General features: G+C 41.6%; 1 protein-coding gene across 1 annotated transcript in view; it reads left to right on the top strand.

The window, feature by feature from the left end:
• The window catches only part of pde4ba (phosphodiesterase 4B, cAMP-specific a), an 85,591-nt gene that overhangs the window by 56,559 nt on the left and 10,704 nt on the right, over positions 1-18,328 (top strand). Inside the window, 2 exon segments of the mRNA XM_042514813.1 lie at positions 6,725-6,747; positions 6,750-6,839. Of these exon segments, the coding sequence (XP_042370747.1) occupies positions 6,725-6,747; positions 6,750-6,839 (113 nt within the window).

The following is an 18,328-nucleotide window of genomic DNA, read 5'->3' as shown; positions in this document are numbered from 1 at the left end:
CGCAGTGAAACGGCTGGCAGATGTAGCTTGTTAGAGAGAAAATAGTTCTGACATAAAACTGCTCAGAACAAGGTCTGTGGATGGATCATGATTTCTGGAAAGAGACATTGCTGTTGAGTTTTTCGAATGCAGTTTTTGGCACTTTGAGTATCACAAGCCGAGTACCATCCAATAAAATTTTATTGGAGAGAAGGCAGACATCTCTACTGCCGATCTTTCCAATACTCTGCATCTCACAACAAAACAATCTAGGTTGATAAGCAGCACTACGGGTAAGCAAAAAGTATATGTATTTTTGATTTTCCGTTGAAGGGTCACACTAGGGTCTTTTTTTTTTTTTTTTTTTGGATTTCCTTCCTTTTTTTTATTGGAGATTGACCCCCCCCCCCCTACAAATTTACACAGAAACCATTTATACATTTGTTATTGCCGATGATTTTCATGCAACAACTTTGGCGAGAGTTTCAGCAATGTGCTAGTTTTGGTTTTTGGACTGTTTTATCTTTGGCTGGGAGTGGTGGTACTGTTAACTGTGGGAAATAATGTATCTTCCTACGTCGTTCCTACGTTTATTGAGCTGAATATTGAACAGAGAGAGCTGACCTCATATCCTCAAACCCCTGCCCTGCCTCCCTCAGCTGGAAAGTACATGTTTGTGTCTTTGTGTGTGAGCTCAGTAATGACAAATTTCAGTTGATGTATATGTAAAGTACTAACTGGTGTGTATGTGTGTGTGTGTGTGTGTGTGTGTGTGTGTGTGTGTGTGTGCGCGCGCGCGCGCGCCTGCGTGTCTGACTGTTCAGCACATGTGTATGTGTGTGTTTTCCTGTCTGCCTCTGTGGGACGGACACTGTAGGTCTGAGCGCTGATCAGAAAGGTCCTTGTGTCGGGGTGGAGGCGGTGGAAATCCCCTCTTAACATTGTGGTGTTGCTGTGTGTGTGTGAGTGTGTGCGTGTGTGTGTGTTGGCTTTTGAATGCTGTTTCCCTTGGTCCATCTGAGGCCATGCGAGTACAGAGCAGACTGCTGTAACTGAAGTAATTGATGGTATGCAGCAAGCATGCATGCCTCTTCTCTTAAAGCAAGTGAGAAAATAAAAGCATGTGCTTGTTGGAAATAATCAGGGATTTTTGAACTGTAATTCCTAGATGACCTTTTTCTTATATAATGCCTAGTTAACACTACATGACTTAAGCCCCGATTTTTGGTTCACTAACAGTTTTGGAGGTCCCTGACAAAAGCCCCAATATGGAGGCAAATCGGTATTGGTTTGGGGCTTGCAAATCAGTGTTTAAGCGCTAGGTGTGAACTGTTTGAAAATGCAAGCCAAGCAGCTTGTTGATGCAGATTCCAGACCTAGTAAAGACCAGATGGTTCAACCTGCTCTAGATATGCTAAATATCAGGGACCTGTCAGTGAGCTACAGCCAATAAGAGCGTAACACACCTTGGGGAGGGGTCATCTTTAACAATAGCAAATTTACTGTGAATGTTACATTTGCAACATGGACCAAAGCTGTTGTTGCCCCTTTGGAAATAAATGTTATAAATAGTAAGTACGTGTGGAAGGAGGCTATTTTGTGAAGACGAGTGCCAACAAAAAATTCTTGTCCAATTCCTGTGTCACTTTTCAATTGACAGAAAGGACTTTGGAGAGCAGGTATGCTCATCTACAATTTCTCCTGTTGAAATATCTTGTAGTATGTGAATCCATGTAGCTGGTCAGTCATGCAGTGTGAAAAGCACAACGACTTCAGCGCTTCCAATTACAACACGGCAAGTTGTGTAGTGTGAGTAGTATAGTGATCTGACAGCTTTGAAGTTGTGTAAGTAATTGTCTAAGTATTAGACACATAAAGATAAAGAAAATCAAAGCAGAAATATGTCATTGTGTTTTATGCCACAACCTAACCTGTCTTGTAAATTTTAAATGTTTTGCATCCTTTTAGAGAGTATGACCCTTTACAGACATTTTTATTGTTTCATTAATCTTGTCTCTTGTACAACTAATCTATAACCCTGTTGATTATTTACATATTATTGTCATGGAAAGGCACAATCATCCAACTGCTGTTTAAGTTCTCAGAAACAGTAGAGCCAGTAGATTTCTAGCAATGACTTTGGTTGACTCATCTGTCTTTTAGCTGAAGAATAAAAACAGGAACTGGGATGTGTTTACTTTATGTTTATTAACATGCCAATTTTCTCTGAAGTGAAGTATACAAAGCATAGACTTTAGATTCAATGGTTGCTCTAAGTATCATAACAGTATTGAGAAATAGCTGCAAGTCACTGTCCAATGCTTTCCTGCATAGCACATTAAATTTGTTTTTTATTTGACTGGTGGTGAACTGCACTGGAGTAAAGACTGGTATTGGCTCTGCTTGCCAGCAGGGCAGAGATCAGAGTAAGACTGTTATACAAGCGTCATAGTTAAATGGATCTGGCACCTACCTAGAAAGTGGTTTCAGTATGTGGGGACCCACAAGAAGTTGGCCTTGTGACCATTTTTAGGTCCTGACTCACTAAACCAGATTTTGCAGTGCTGTAGCCATTTTTGTGGGGTTTGAAATCAAAGTCATGAATGTGGTTAAAAGCTCAAGCAATCAATCTAGCAATTCAGCTTTACGGTTGACACAGCCTCTCGACCACACACATAAACACACGTCAATAATAAGTGAGCATCTTTTGTTGATCATATCAGCACCAAGTCATGTTTCTCTGTCAGTTTGGTATCACAACTCTTTCCAAACACTACTGTACCCATCAGACTTAGCAACTATAGTGAACAGATGAGCAGCAACTTCCGAGGCTGAAAAGAAGCCAACACGGAAGCGCCTTAAAGCTGCAGTTCCTTTAATGGCCACATGAGGCTGGCTCCAGAGTCAGTCCCTTACTTTACAACAGAAACATGTTTACAACCTGGAATAAAAAACAGTTTTTTGAACTCACCCTTTTGCATTTTATCAAGTTGAATAGTATGAAGCCACTGGCAGGACTGTGTATCACATTACCCACATTAACATGGATAAAGATAAAAAAAAAAACGTCTCCCTCATGCAAAACAGAGTACTTTAACTGTTGCAAAAGTGGATGAAACACTGTGCTGCGATTGCTGAATTCAACTAACATTGACCCAGAATCTAAAAGTTAACCGATTTAAACTGCTGAATGGATTATTCAGCTTTCACAAAGCATAATCTTTTGTTTCCGCTCTTTGTAAACAGTGCTGTATTTTAGGCTTTGTGATTGGATGTTTGTTCCTGAAATGTTTTTATGGAGTCGTAATCGACTTTCAAGTTTTTAAGCACACAGGCTTTGTACCTTTTACTTTTTCTTATCAAAGAACCCGAAATTTTTTACATACCACTGTTCATCTATCACACGGATGATTACAATGTAACTGTATGAGGGATTCATGCTGTTCAACAGCCCCTCTCCCACTGGACAAAAAAACAAAACAAAAACACTACAGCCACCAACATCTGGTCTTTCTATTTAATGGGAAAAAAGGTAACATTCAGAACAAATTCAGAACTGCCAGATATTTACTGGCTCCAGCTCTGGTGCTGATCAGCACCAATCAGCAGTGATGGAAACATGACACCCAGGTGGATGCACTAACTTTAGACCCTTTGCCAGTGCACCACAAAATATGGTCCATCTCTGTCCAAGCAGTGCTCGAACATCATTCAAAATTAGACTACACCAAGTTTAAAAGAGACTGAATCAAAATAGAAGTAGTCACTGTAACATTTTCACTGGCCTCCAGGCTGGTTTCTACTGTTTACTAACCTGCAAAAAACAGAAAGGTATGTAGTCTACTGGCAATGGGAAAGGAGTCTATTGCCTATTGTTTTTAGAAACTTTAGTGGTAAAACAAGTTGAAAGACTTGGATAGACTCTGACTGCTGTTCACTAGAAAATAAACAGGACCACTGCTTATTAACAAAAAACATACTTTTTTACTTTTTACCATTACTGCACACGCTAAATACGTTGCTGTCATGAGCTATTTTAAAGGATGACAGTCTGAGTAAGTCAATGTCCATTAGCATGTCCGTACAGTAGCCAAGATCACTTACCTGTTACTTTCTGAGTTTAAAAGTTCAATTGAGAAAACAGTTCAAGAGAAAAGGACCTCTCTATGCTTTTGAAAAACACAAACCACCTCAAAAGTGTTGAATACGTGGAAGAAACATCTCAAATGAGTGTAAGCCCTTTTGACATCAGACGCTTGTGCCGTTAAACTAAACACACACTCACTCACTCACACACACACATTCACTTCCCTCATCAGAGTGAGTGAGGGCTGTGGGCAGAGTGCCATGTGCCTCTCATGTTTGGGAGCGCAAACATGCTCGTGTCTTTGATGGAGAGGAGATCAGAGCAGTGGACACATTCTACGTGGCCACGCTAAGGTCGCCGCAGTGCACACCCTGCTGCCATGTTGTTCTCCGCAGCTAGGAGACCCAGGAGTATACACAATGCAGGGGCAGCAGGCGTGTGTGTGTGGGCATGTTTGTGTGTGTGTGTCAGTCCGACCCCAGCGGCCACCTCATCACACACCCCCTCTGCTTTCCACTCACTCCAACCTTGATGTGCATTTGTCCGAAAAACACAGTTAAACCACAGAAACAGGGCTGGAATACTGACTGTAAATTCATGCAATAATATTTCAGCATGGCTACAACTCACTCTTGTTTTTCTCTGTCCGGTAACAAATAGGAAAATAAAAATCATCAATAAAATCATCTTCCAGACAGATGTTAGAGATTTTGACTGTAGATATTTGCTTACTCCTGTCTTTTATTAGAATCAGCCTTTATTTACATTTCACCTTTTCTCTTTTCTTTTTATCCTTCAACTTTATTTGATCCAGATTAGTTTTTTTAATATAATGGCTTAAATATGCTGGTTTTAGGATGACGCAGGGGGTGGTGGTAAACTTAGTTAAGCGTCAGTAAACTTTCTGTTTTTCTTAGTTTTTTTGTTTTTCTAAGAAATGTGTGTGTGTCCCTTTGTAACATACTGTGTCACCTCTCTAAATTTGGAAGGTGCCAGTCCACCCACCTCAAAAACTGAGCATCACAGAAGGTCCTTTCTCCCAGTGGCAATAAAACTGTACAACTCATCTCTTTAAATTCACTGTCATCCTTCCACACTCACTGCACAGTGTCAGGTTATTTCATAATAACCTGACACTTATTGTACAGTCTTATTTATTTCTTGCGCACTGCTCTTTGCACTATGTATATAGTTTTATTCTGTCATTATGTGCACTATGTGCATTGTCTTGTTTTTCTTACCTGTTTGTTGTTGTTGAGCTGAGCACTGTTACGAACAGAATTTCCCTTGGGATGAATAAAGTATTCTGATTCTGATTCTGATTGATTCTGATGAATGCAGCGCAGCCGGAGCTCTCCACGTTTTTTTTCCCCTCAGCAGCAGTTTGTGACTCACAGGGTGGATAATTTACCTGGTTATCTGGTCAGAGCTGATCAGATCAGATCAGTGTATAAGAGGAGCAGCTGCTGCAAGTGAAAACAAACTTTTAAACCCACCAGAATGAGGGGTTAAGTTTCACTTTAAAGGAGCCTGGCGATCTGTTGCTCCATTTGTGCCCAGAGTACACTCTGCGCTGAGAGTGTGATGAATAAATAACTTAACAGTGTATGTATTTTTTAACAGCACTCCTGATGAACAGTGTTACAGTGTACAAAAAAAAATCTCAAATGAAAGTAACTGGTAGTTGCAGCCAGATTGTACTTATTATACTATGGTACAGTATGACTGAAAAAACAACAAAAAACAACAAAAAAAAAAACAAAAAAAAGAAAGTGAGCCCGTTCAACAAAGAACAGCAAAGGGGATTATTACATAGCGACATGAACACCAGGGATGTTGCTTAACATTACGGAAATATTGTTCAGTTCTGGTAAAACTGATACCTAAACCAGTTCCTGTAACTTTGTGTCTGTCCTACATTTGTATGTGGTTGGGCCTTTGACCTACCGTGTACACACTGCAACAACAGTAACAACACCACAGCAGCTGTTACCATTTATGCACCAGACCCAAATGATAAATGATAAATGTTCTGTATGGACTCATTAAAACATCATGTGGGGCCCCACGAGAGACTGATAGGCCCATTACTATGTCTGTGTCTCAACTCCCGTTCAAACAAAACAGTTTCACTGTCTGCGGGGGCAGGAAATTAATTCAAAGTTAACACAAAAGTTTGGTTTGGCATGACGAAAGCTTGTGTGTGTGTAGATTTACAGGTGTCTGTTTGCTTCCTGTGAGGTGAGGTACAGTGCGTCTGCTAGGGGATAAAGGGAAGGGGGGGGGGGGGGGGGGTATCTTGTTTCCTGCTCTAAGGGCTTGTGTTCATGTAAATAAGCAGATTGTGGGTCGAGGGGGGGGGCACATACGCACAGAGAGTGTGCCAGAGCAAGTTCAGGTCCTAGCTTTCCTCTGCTCTGCTGACAGCTGTCAGACAGAGTCCCACTCACTCCCCACAGCTACACCTCCTCATGATGAAGGAGCGCTGCAGCCGGGTGCCACCTCTAACCATTCCCCCTCCTCAGCAGCAGCGGCAGCAGGCACCCCGAGCGGGACCTGTGGGTGGATGTTGCCTGGGAGTGGCTGGGCAGCAATCAGGCTCCATGTGCTCCATCTGTTCTGACAATGTGTCTCTGTGTGCCGGCTGCTTGTTGACAGATGAGGCGTACCAGAAGCTGGCCATATGGAGACGATGGAGGAGTTGGACTGGTGTCTGGACCAGCTGGAGACCATCCAGACCTACCGCTCTGTCAGCGACATGGCCTCCAACAAGGTAGGAGAGGCTGCATCATGTTTCCTTTTTTGATTTTCTTGTTGTTCTTTTTCATCAGTGAGGAAAATCCTCAGGGGTACAAGGTTGCCTGCATTTTTATCTTAATCAGAGGAACATTTTTGAAAAATGTTCCATTGATTGCAAATGTTTACACAGAAATGTTTTTTAAGGGTGTTCCTGAATCTGAGCAGCAGGGGACTCTGCGAGAAGCACTAATCCTTTATCATAATAAACACATGAATGACAGTGTACAGATTCCATAGATACTGTATCTGTTAACACACATGAACTAAGCATGACCTTGAGCAAAGCCAACAAAGTTTGAACATGTGCAGTAAGAAGAGGTTTGCTTGGTAGAGGCTGCAGGAAAAAAACAGTGTTTTGCATTAGTGCTGTCGGGCTGTAAAGGCCACCTGTATGATTATGACCGCATGTAACGCATCAGCTGATTTTCTGCCTGAACCAGCATCAGGCCCCAATAAAATTCCGATGTTTTTTTTTTCTCTTTGTGCAAGAATAGGCTGACTAAAGGAAGTGAGTTTATGTGTGTCTTTGCCCGTTGTGGCCCTGTTTTCATCTTTCCTGTAAAACAACTTTTCACTGTCGACTGGTTATTTTGTTTCTTCCGCGTCACTGATTGTGAGTGATGTTGCACCAAGGTTCAGTTCCTGGATCTTTTTTAAGTGACCCCTTTACCAAATTACTCACTGACAGATCATAATACACAGCAATATCTGGCTGTGTCTTCAAGGTTTATGAGTAATCACTTGATTGATTCTACTATCATCTGTACTCTTTATCTGGACATGCTTCAAAGAATTACTGCGCTGTTAGTTACCACTTCAGTCTATTTAAATGGCTGTCTAACCTTTATCGTTATAATCATCATCGTTACTATCTTTGTATGGCCCTTTAAGCCTGCTAACCCTATTATGCATGATAACATTATATTCTCATTACTAAAATTGCACCCATTTTTGTACAGTTTAATCCCCTATGATGCAGTAAATATTAAGGGAGCAAACCTCTGATGGTGGCATTGCAACAACTATCTGTTTTTCTTTTTTTCCTTTTTTAAAAATGTTTTTCTTTGTGCAAAAATGGTGAAAAGGATACGGTTCGGTGTCTCTTACAATTATTTTTGCTCTCTTTCCATCCTTTGTTTCAAACAACTTTTTCACCGTTCACTGGTCATTCTATTTCTTCTGTGTCATTGACTGTGTGTGATGTGCACCAAGGTTCAGTTCCTGGTTCTTTATGTAAGAAGTAGAAGTTGACAGACCATAACAGAAATTGACACCAATCAGTATTTGGCCATATCTTGTAGATCTCTTGATTTATTGAGCTTTATCTTGCAACAGACTCATGAAGTTTATATCTTAGAATTAAGAGTAGTGCTCATGTTTTTAATCTTAAGTAACTTTGTTGTGTCGATGTCCTGTGTATGACATTGTGACTTTTATCATTGTTTCTATCATCTCTAAAAAGGTCATCAATGGTAATGAGGTGACTAAACTCTAAGGAGCAGGTTGTATGATAAAATCATGGTAGAAAATGTCAGCGTCCTTTTGATAAATCAGTTTAAAACATTGAGCTGTGCTGACCATTTATCCACATCACAGATCATGAAACTGAATAATCCATAGTCCATTTGTTTCAGTTAATTCTGTCTCTTCCTGATTTGCATCTTTCCACTTCTGTGTTGGGTGGCCTCCTAAACATGTGCATAATTGACTTAAAACCCTGCATCTGCTTGGCTCCTCTCGGCCTCTCTCGGCCAAAGACTTTACATGACAGCAGTTTTAGAACTTTTTAGGTTTTTTGCCTTTACTCAGATAGGACAGTGTAAGCAGTAAAGGGGGAGAGAGAGGGGATGACATGTAGCAAAGGGCTGCAGGTTGGGAATCTAACCCACAGCCACTGGGTGCCCGCTCAAATATTCTTTTTTTTTTTTATAATGGCAGGCTACAGTCAAAGTACTTGTTGCGCCACAAAGTGCAAGGAAGTTTTTATATTGCAGTACCACAGTTGGCCACTGGGGCAACTAGCCATGGATCTAATAGCTGGATAAAATGATGCCACTCAGACCTGCTGCCCATTTGTCACATGGCCACTCCTGGTACTGTAACAACAAAATCTCCTGTGATCCAAAAAACATTTTCTCCATAGACAAGATACCTCCTACTGGGAATACGGTCCAATATGAGCCTTTGCATTGTGATTGTTCAATCCATGAAGGTTTTGTAAAACTTTTCCAGAGTGATTTTTAAAGTAATTTTCATCCCAATGACTGGGAACCATCTTTGAGTCCAGTATCTAGTTCCTATAATGCTGAGTATTTGATCCTAACTGAGACTGGATGCTGTAACACAATTAAAAACACCTTACACTGCTGTACAGGGTGACAGCTCAGAAAAAGTTACAGATTTCAGCTACTTTGTTGACTCAAGTCTTAAAATACTAAACACTTGTTTGTATTACTTTTTTTTCCACGGCCAGAGAGCTTCTCCACAGGCTGACTGGCAGCTGTGAGTAAGAGAGAAAACAGTTTGTCAAGCGAGCCAAGAGGATAAGCTTGTTATTTCTCATAAAATTGGACAACAGGATGTGAGGGATCCCGCAGTGGGTCAAACACAATAAACTCGAGAGGAAGAGAGAGAACATTTGTGTGTGTGAGGGATCCATGCATACCCCTGGGCAGAGTGACTCTCTCTTCCTGTCTCCTTCCTGATCCCCTGCGCTCTCTCCAGACGACAATAGACATCCCATCATGCCCGTTTGGATGGTTAATGGTCCTGTTTATTTATCCCGTTGCTGTCGTCATCTGGACACACATCCAACACTGACAGTCAGCTGGACTGGCTTCAGTTTGGACACATGAAGACGACTGAATAAATACTATTAACCACTTAAACAAACAGACATTTCAACATGGATATAAGGCTAGGGGACGACTGAATCACACAGGAGACTCAGACAGTAGAGAGAAGACACAGTATATCCATTACAATGTGATCCGTTTGGGCTTTTTGTAAGAGAATAAAAAAAATTGTTTGTTTTTTTTTACTATATTCATAAATGCAGGAAAGCTGCTGGTTCATATCAGCCCTCATTTGTGGACTGTTGGACACATTAAAATATAATTTTAACACTTTTGCAATAACAGAAAAAAATAGGCAGGATTGATTTCAGGAGCCTCCCAAAGTTAAGAAATCCCAAAATATCCTAACCTTGGAATAATGAAGGGGCAGTTCTATTCTGCTGTTTTCCAGGAAATACTGCAAAGCAACCAATAACCAACATCTGGGGATGAAAAATTAAGTAAACATGGAAGTGCCAAACAAACAACAATTCCTTGAATTGCCTCTTGACTGCTCACCATTGTCGACCTGTTGCTAGGCTGCTGGCGTTGTTCAGGAAGGAGTTGTGCTTAGACAGAAATGGTGACACAGGCGTACAATGGAAATTTTAAAATAAAGCAGTGGGTAACTTACATTAAAAAAAATAAGATACTTTTTGTCATATTTGCTGAAACTGTCACCATATTCTGTTAGTAGTAACTGTTACAGATAATCTGTGAAAACTCCTGTTTCTCTGCCACCTCCTAGTGCTCCTATCCAATAAGATAAAGGAAAACAACCAATCAGTGCCAGGAGGAGTATGCTCTCACTGATTGGAGCAAACTGCCCAGCATATGCAGTGATTGACACTGCATAATAGACACCTCCTGTCTCTGTTTTTTTTTTTTTTTTTAAACATGTTTAGTGGATTCTTGCAAATGTCATTAGGAGCATTATGAGGAACCAGAAGTAGATGACTTTTTTTTCATAGATTTTCTATCTCGTGTTACTGTCAGTATGTATTGGCAGTCTAAAAAAGAAAAAAATCATTACCTACTACAGCTTTTAAAATGACGACATGTATCAACGTTTTCACAGTGCATCAATAATATTGGATCATCTATCACTGAACCAATTTATTGATCCGGAACGATGTACAGTTACACCTCTTTTAAAACTTATCCCTTCAGCTGCTAAAATAATCAGAGTAACACAGTGCAAAAACACAAAATGTTGACAGTAGTCTGACTTTATCAGAATGATGTGGTCTGTATTTTTTTTCATCTTTGCAAAATATCCTGAAAAATCCAGCTTTCAGAATATTGTAAATTCTGATTCGTTTCAGCCAGTAATGAATGTTTTTGTGTAGAGAATTAAAAGTCCTGGGCATAACTGAGCGGAGCAGATCAGGTGGCACAGTGTGTATTCACTGAGCATTATGATCGTCTCTCATTGATGTGACTTCAGCAGGTGAGGATGTTCCCTGACATGTAACCATCTGATAAGGACTCCTCCTTCATACATGTCTGTCTTGCTCACCTGGGCTGTTTGTGTCTGTGTGAGTTTGAGTGTGTCTGAGACTGTATGGGTTAATCCCATTGATATCTGGGCAATCTTACTCCTGGCTTTGTTTCGACAGTAAGCTAAAACAGTACGCAGCTGCTACCTCTTTGTCTTGTGGGCCATTACCCTCGATTGACTTTAATAACAAGAACATGCCAATCAGCTAATGTGACCGCAGGACTACCTGTTGTGTTTAGGATGGAAAAACTGTTATTCAAGCTGCGGCAGAGTATGAAACATGAGTACAAGGGAGGTGAAATTGGAGAGTGTGCTGCTGTCCCTTCAAGGTGAAGTGCAGGCTGTTGCTGCTGAGGACTTACAGTACGTGACTGTCCTCGCTGTTATGTATAACTGACGTAGACGGGTCAAGGCCTGTTGTGAGTTGGAATATCCTTCTGTGTCGAGGCTCTGGACCTTCTGTTATGTGAAACTAGGGCTGAAATGATAATTGGAGGACACATTAGTCAATCGGCAGAAACATTTTGGTTACCTAATAATTGTTTAAGTCATTTATCAAGCAAAAATTACAAAGTGCTAACAGTTCTCAAATGTGGAAGATTTTCTTTCTGTTTCAAATCATTGCATAAGGAGTTTTTGGACTGTTTGATAAACCGAACAAGATAGTGGCAAATATAGCCAGGGATCTGGAAAATTGTAAAAAAAAAAAAAAAACGTTTCACAATTTTCATTTCATAAACAAGGTGATTAACTGATAAGGTGGGAAAAAATCTACCAAATTAAACAATAATGAAAATAATTACAACAATAAGTTGATGAATCAGCATTGCTGCTTTTCTCAGTTATGTAATGATTATGTTCATTAGCAATGAATCTGCAGATTATTTCCTCAATTAATCATATGATCTATAAAATCAAAAAACTGTACAAAGCACAAAAGTCCTTTCACAATATCCAAGTGTACATGGCATCTTGTCCAGACAAAAATCTTATATGTACTTTAACAAAAGTCATTTGAGCACCCAGAAACAATAAATCTTAAAAAACATTCTTGAAAATGACTTAATAAATCAAACAATAATCAAATTAGTTGTCAACTGATTTTATTTATGTGGAAAGTGAATCGGGGATTATATGCTTAGTTTGAGGATGCAGAGTTCACTGTTCATTGAGGAAAGCACAGTTTCTCTATCGCAGGCATTAGTTAAAAGGTCGAGTGAACACCTGGATTCTGGAGTTCCGCAATGCTCAGAATTGACAGTGTAAACCTCAGAGCTGTGCCTACCATCTGCAGGAGCAGAGAACAGCAAGCAAAGAGGACCAAGAGGCTAGAGGCGGGACTACCCCCATGAGGGAGTGTGCATAAGGAAGAGGTCTCTTTCTCTCTCACACACTAACACACACACACTCATCAGTCATTGCTCCACATACACAGAGTGTGAGGTAAAGCCTAGTCAGACCTCGCAGCCCACAGTGAGTCACTAGAGCTGTGGCGTTTCCCCAGCGTCAGAGAGCCGAGGCTTGGTCCTTACACTCATGCTGTAGTCAGACTGAGACAGACAACTTTAACGGACGGCAGCCCCGCTCTGCTCTGCACTCTACACACAGCAATATGGGAGCCTGTTGCTTTGACAAGAAAGAGAGGAAACTGGGGAAGCTAAATGGCTGGAGAAAGGTGAGCTTTGTTGGATTGCTTTTCTTGGAGTTCAGTAAGAAGAATCAGTTTTACTTTTTGTGGTATCTTAAAAGACTAAAGGACTCTCTGTCCTGTGAGCGCTTAACTTTCGTGGCTGGTATTTAGTTACTGTAGTTATAGTCTTTTTAAAGACTTTTAAATTTTGCTTTCAGTGTCCACCTCAATAGGAGTTTAACCATGTTTCTGTGCTGCGGATGCTGAATGCGTGCTTTAAGGTTTTCTTCCGTTAAAAGCACATGATGTTCAGCTGCTGTAGCTGTACATTACAGAAGTGTATGTTTTTAATGTTAAAAACTATGTGTTTTTGTATGTTTGAACTTTCTGCTATACACATCTTTTCAAGAGTCATTGATGCATGCATTCAGCTTTTGAGAGCCAATTTTCAACCTCTCATTTGATACTGAATTGAGGTGTGAATTTGTAGCAGTATTGTAATACACAGCGTTCAATTTAGTGCTGATCATAGATGGAATTTCTGTCTCTGGATTTTGAGGTTGTCTTTCTGTCGAGTTTCAACTTAAGTTTTTTGGATTACTTTAACTTTTCCCTCAAGGTGTTGAGATCGAACAAAGAAACAGGCTCTCTGGAGACGATCAATTACAGATGCTGTTTCGTTCTCCTTGGAACAATGTTAAACTGATTTCCTCCCGAGTTTGTATGTAAATTGAAGGTGATAGTAATTGACACTTTCTTAAACTGTGTTACTACTCCTCCACAACAGAAGAGAAGAGCCAAAGGCATCTGAGGGAAAATGATCATGTGTTTGTATTTTTCAAGAAAGGTCTAGTGTTGTTTAAAGAGATGGAAGGGATTGAGTTTATTAGTAAAATATCCTTGGATTTAAATTACCTAAGGTCCCTGGTAGGTGATGAAGTGGTGTTTCTAAGCTTGGTACCAAAGCTTGCAGAGTTTTCTTTTCCTGACTGAGGCCAAACACTCAGGTCATCTGGGGAGAAAGAGAGGTAGCGGCAAAGTGGTCAGATGCAGCTCAATGGCTGGTTTGTTCAAACAGGGGGTGCAAAGAGTGCAGGGAGTGCAGCTAGGAATTTTCCCCAAGGGTTGGGGGGGGGGGTGTGTAAGAATTACGCTGTTACTTTTAACATGATAAAACATTGCTTTTTAGAATTTGAGAAACCAAATGAGTGTTGAGTTTTATAGAAAAGGTTGTAGTAATTTGAGGATTTCTTGTGTCTTGGTGTAATGCTGCCTCTGGTATTTTTACATGAGGGGTGCTTTCTGCTTTCCAAGCAACCAGAGCGCAAGCAAGCACAGTTGTGCAGCCTGTTAACACTTCTCCTCCAGCCAAAAATGGTGTTGCTGCACACCACATCTGACTCTGCTGAGGTCTTTAGCAGCTGGGAGTGATGGGAATGAATCACTCAGCTGAGAAATTGCTTACTTACTTTTATGTCTCCACTTGTCTCCACTTCTTGACGTTGTTTTTTGATACATCTTCTGAGACACATGAATACACTCTTTCTCATACAGACACACATAAGCATGAGTGAGTGAGTCAGAGGAAGTGAGAGGTTGATAGGCCGAGTCGTCTGTAGCCTCACCCGACATACGCACGGTTCATGCGTGGGTATGTTCCCCGATATTTGCAGAGTTATGTCACTTCAAGTCTTTGCCATTGTACCGGTATTACCTCCTTGCGTCATGTTTTTGCTAAAGCGAGGAAGAGATAAACCGCAACCACTGCAGGTTTGCTGTTGACGAACGAAACGGCACAGTCAGAAATACTGTGAATAGGAGATCATGTTTATGAACTGACATACATTTAAGAAACTCAGATGGCAGAACAATAAATATAATCTCATGGTAATTATGATGTATTTTAATAGAAGTTTCTGAGAGCTATTTAATAAAAAAAAAAGTTCTGGAAAAAGGTGCAACCTCAAAGTGTAGTTGCTTTGATTTTTAGAAACTTTCACGCCCTCGTCATTGTAAATTCAGATGAGTTAAGGCTTCCACTTGTTTGCATGTGTTTATATTTCTTGGAAAAGAATTTAATGAGGTTTATCCACAAGTGAAGATGTGCATTTTTGTCACTGCAAGGTTGAGAGGTTAATGCTGTCTGAACACTGAGCAGCCTGCTCCACAGTACACTGAGCATAGTGCACCCACTAGTGGCTCAAAGGCACAACTTCAATCTGAACCATCTGAGATGAAAACTATTCAAAGCAAAAAAAAAATAGACAGAAAGAAACGGGACTTGTGATTCAGGCCTCAGTTGGCATTTGTAGGAATTTTACGCAACAGTTGCAAATTAAAACAATTACAGAAGGTTAAAAATTGTCATTTTTTTGACACAGAGATAAAGAGTGCAGGAAAGAAGCTTAAGGATGGTAAGAAACAAATGGATCAAATAATAGAAATACACTGTGTGATAAAAGAGATACTCACAGAGCTCCAAGAGGCTAATCGCCCTCCAGCGTCACAGTGTCAGTAGGAGGAAAAGAGGCTTCCCTTCCTTCCCTGAAATAACAAGAAAAATCACAGTAACACACGTATACAGAAACATATGAGTGTGTGGAGCATGCATGTAACGTCAGCATCAACTGTGTTTAACTGTTGATAACAGCATTTGTAGGCTGCTTCTTTGTGTGTGCGTGTGTGTGTGTGCGCACTGAGGCATTTCTTTGAGCCTCTGGGGAAGCATAGCTCTGCAACACATTGCAGAGAGACATCCCCCGCCGTTATTTCTGGTTTCTTTATATATTATGCAGTGAGCGATTATATAAAGAGCTGCCTCCTCTGTTTCTCTTTATTTATTTATTTTTTTCTCCTCTCTCTTTTCTTGCATCCCACCTCCCTGCTTCTGGTTCTTTCCCTCAGTGGGAGGATAATCCGGGATCCTCTCGGGGAAGCTTTGATCTCCCCCTCATATTTCCAAACTCACACGCAAACATTGGACCGAGAGGTTCTCTGGGAACTTGTGTTTACAGTTTCCCATGAAAGTGACAAAAACTGTGAAAATGTTCTCATTAGCAAATCAGCCATCCTCGAGGGGGGGGGCTCACACAAACTAAAAGTCGTGACAAAATTGACAAAAAGCACAAACGAAATTGGAAATTGGCCGGTGGTGCTGATGTAACAGTATATTCCAGTCAGGTGGCCCTCGCCTTGTACACTGCAGCAGTATCAACACCTGCTCCAAGGACGGCCCATTGATTCTGCCAGCGAGGCAAACAGACAGAGAGATTGATGACTATGTTGGCAAGTGGCGGCCTGAGAGAAATTGACATGTAAGTGGTGGTGAGTGAGGGAGAGGCAGAGCGGAGGGTGTGGAGGTGGGGGGATATCGGTGGATGCGAGCAGAGGCGATGTGTGTGGTGTGTCCTCGTGACAGCTCAGCAGCTACACCACATGTCTGCCTGGGAAGGAAAAGGGGAAGCCTCTCCTCTTTTCTCTCCTCCTTTCAAAACAGCCCTAACACTGGCCGCCTGATGCTGTTGCCATGGCGTTGTGGTGTTCTCGTAATTGGCGTACACTCACTTACTCACAGGCAAAGAGAGAAAACCATGGGCTGTTGTCACCTTAATTGGGGAAGGATGCAATTATCTGTCCTTCTTTTTCCTTTTTCTCGTCTCTGACCGTCTTTCCCTACTCTCTGGTTGTCTCTCGGCTGTTAAAAATAGCCTTCCACAGACACCCTGACAGCATCTAATATTATTAGGAGATGTGGATAATGAACAGGCTTATGAGTTCTCCACAATGGCCGCTGCGCCTGGGATGTCAGGAGACAACAGAAGACTCAAAAGAGGGAGAGGGGAAAGCATGACAATAGAGATAATGGCAATAAAAATACAGTGCATTCACACTCCTCAAAATGTGCCCCATCCCCTTCCTCAACCCTCATTGTTTTACTGTAGAGGGGAGACATGGCTTTATGACTCCATAACATTCCTTCACAATGGCTGATTTAATTTTTTTAGAAAGGGCAGTTACAATGGCTGGGAGTTAAAGAGATTGGGATCTGTCTGCAGCGGTTGCACGGCTGGAAAAGAGAGAAAATGTTACATCTGGATATTATATGTCACTCACTCAAACATCCCTTCACAACCTCGTGTACACACCAATGCCAAGCCGTAATTAAGGCTCCCCCCTTCTCCCCTCTTTCTGTCAAATCATGTGTTCTGAATAAAGCGTGTTGCTGGGGCTGGCAGACTACAGCAGGGGAAAGAGACAGAAGAGGGAGGGAACCAAAAAGAGATGGAGAGAGAAGCAGGGTAGGAGGGGGGGCGTGAGCACTACAGCAGTGAGAGCAGCGAAGCAAGACAAATCCAGCGGAGGAACCCCCCCTCCAGTCAGATGAACATCGCCGCCTCACTCCCTCCTCCTCCTTCTCCTCCTCCTCCCGTCTCCATCGTTGTTATTTTCCCCTCCTCCCGTCCTCGCTCCTAATTCATCAGTGCGCCGAGAGTCCCCAGCTCACGGCTCCAGCTGCTGCTGCTCCAGCCGAACCACCAAGCTCGCTGGATCTCCTCCTCACCTATCTTGGCAACAGCGCTTACCTTTTTTTTTTTATCCATCCATCTATCGTTGTCCGTCCCCAGGCATGGAGACTCAGAGCTGGCCCTTTTCTGCTGCTGAGAGGGAGAGTGAGCCATCATTGAGCTGCTGTCTTAGCTGCTGAGAAGAGAATCACAAGAGGAGAGAAGAAGGGATTTTTTTGTCCTTTTTGGTGCTGAAGGAATCCTGTTCATCTGCCTCATTTTTTTTCTATTGGATTACAGTTCTGGCTTTGTGTAGGAACGAGAAAACGGGGTCCAAAATGCCTGAAGCCAATTACCTGCTGTCGGTGTCTTGGGGTTACATTAAGGTGTGTGGCGCTTATCTACGTAGCTTGTCGGGATCTACTTCATTGTACTTCTCTGCTGTGTTGCATTAAGGGAAAAAGATTCCATGCAGCTTTTCTGCATACTGTGCTAGCCTAACTGCACCAAAAGCTATTTCCATCATTGTGAGGGAGGTCTGACAGAATGGTGTTTTTTGGCTCAGGCTCCATCTTGAGCCCTCTGCAGAGCTGTGTGTCTGTATATGTATGTTAGTCTGGATATGTGTGCACGCGCATGCATCAGTCTGTCATAAACAGCTGCTGCTGCAGTGCCAGGGTCTCCGTGTACTGTCAAATGCATCTGTCCTCCTCAGCTTTATCATGTGTCTTAAATGGTTCGTCACGTTAAAAGACAATGGAAATTGCAAAAATGTTGGAACGAAGAGGAATGTAGAAAGCAGTGTGCAGATTTTCCTCTTGACATCATTGAAATTCTTGCACAATGATGCATGTGAAACAACTAAATGGGCCCCAAAAATGTGATTCAGTGTAGTAAAACTATAAATTGGTTGCCAGGGGTGTATGGAGGGGTATTAAAAGGTGATGGCTTTCCCACTGGTAAAACAAATACCCGCAGCCTAATTAATTTCAG

The sequence above is a fragment of the Plectropomus leopardus genome, chromosome 3, assembly GCF_008729295.1.
Source record: "Plectropomus leopardus isolate mb chromosome 3, YSFRI_Pleo_2.0, whole genome shotgun sequence".
In the NCBI taxonomy this organism is placed as follows: Eukaryota; Metazoa; Chordata; class Actinopteri; order Perciformes; family Serranidae; genus Plectropomus; species Plectropomus leopardus.
The sequence above is the reverse complement of the archived record's forward strand: the minus strand, read 5'-3'. Positions and strand labels throughout refer to the sequence as shown.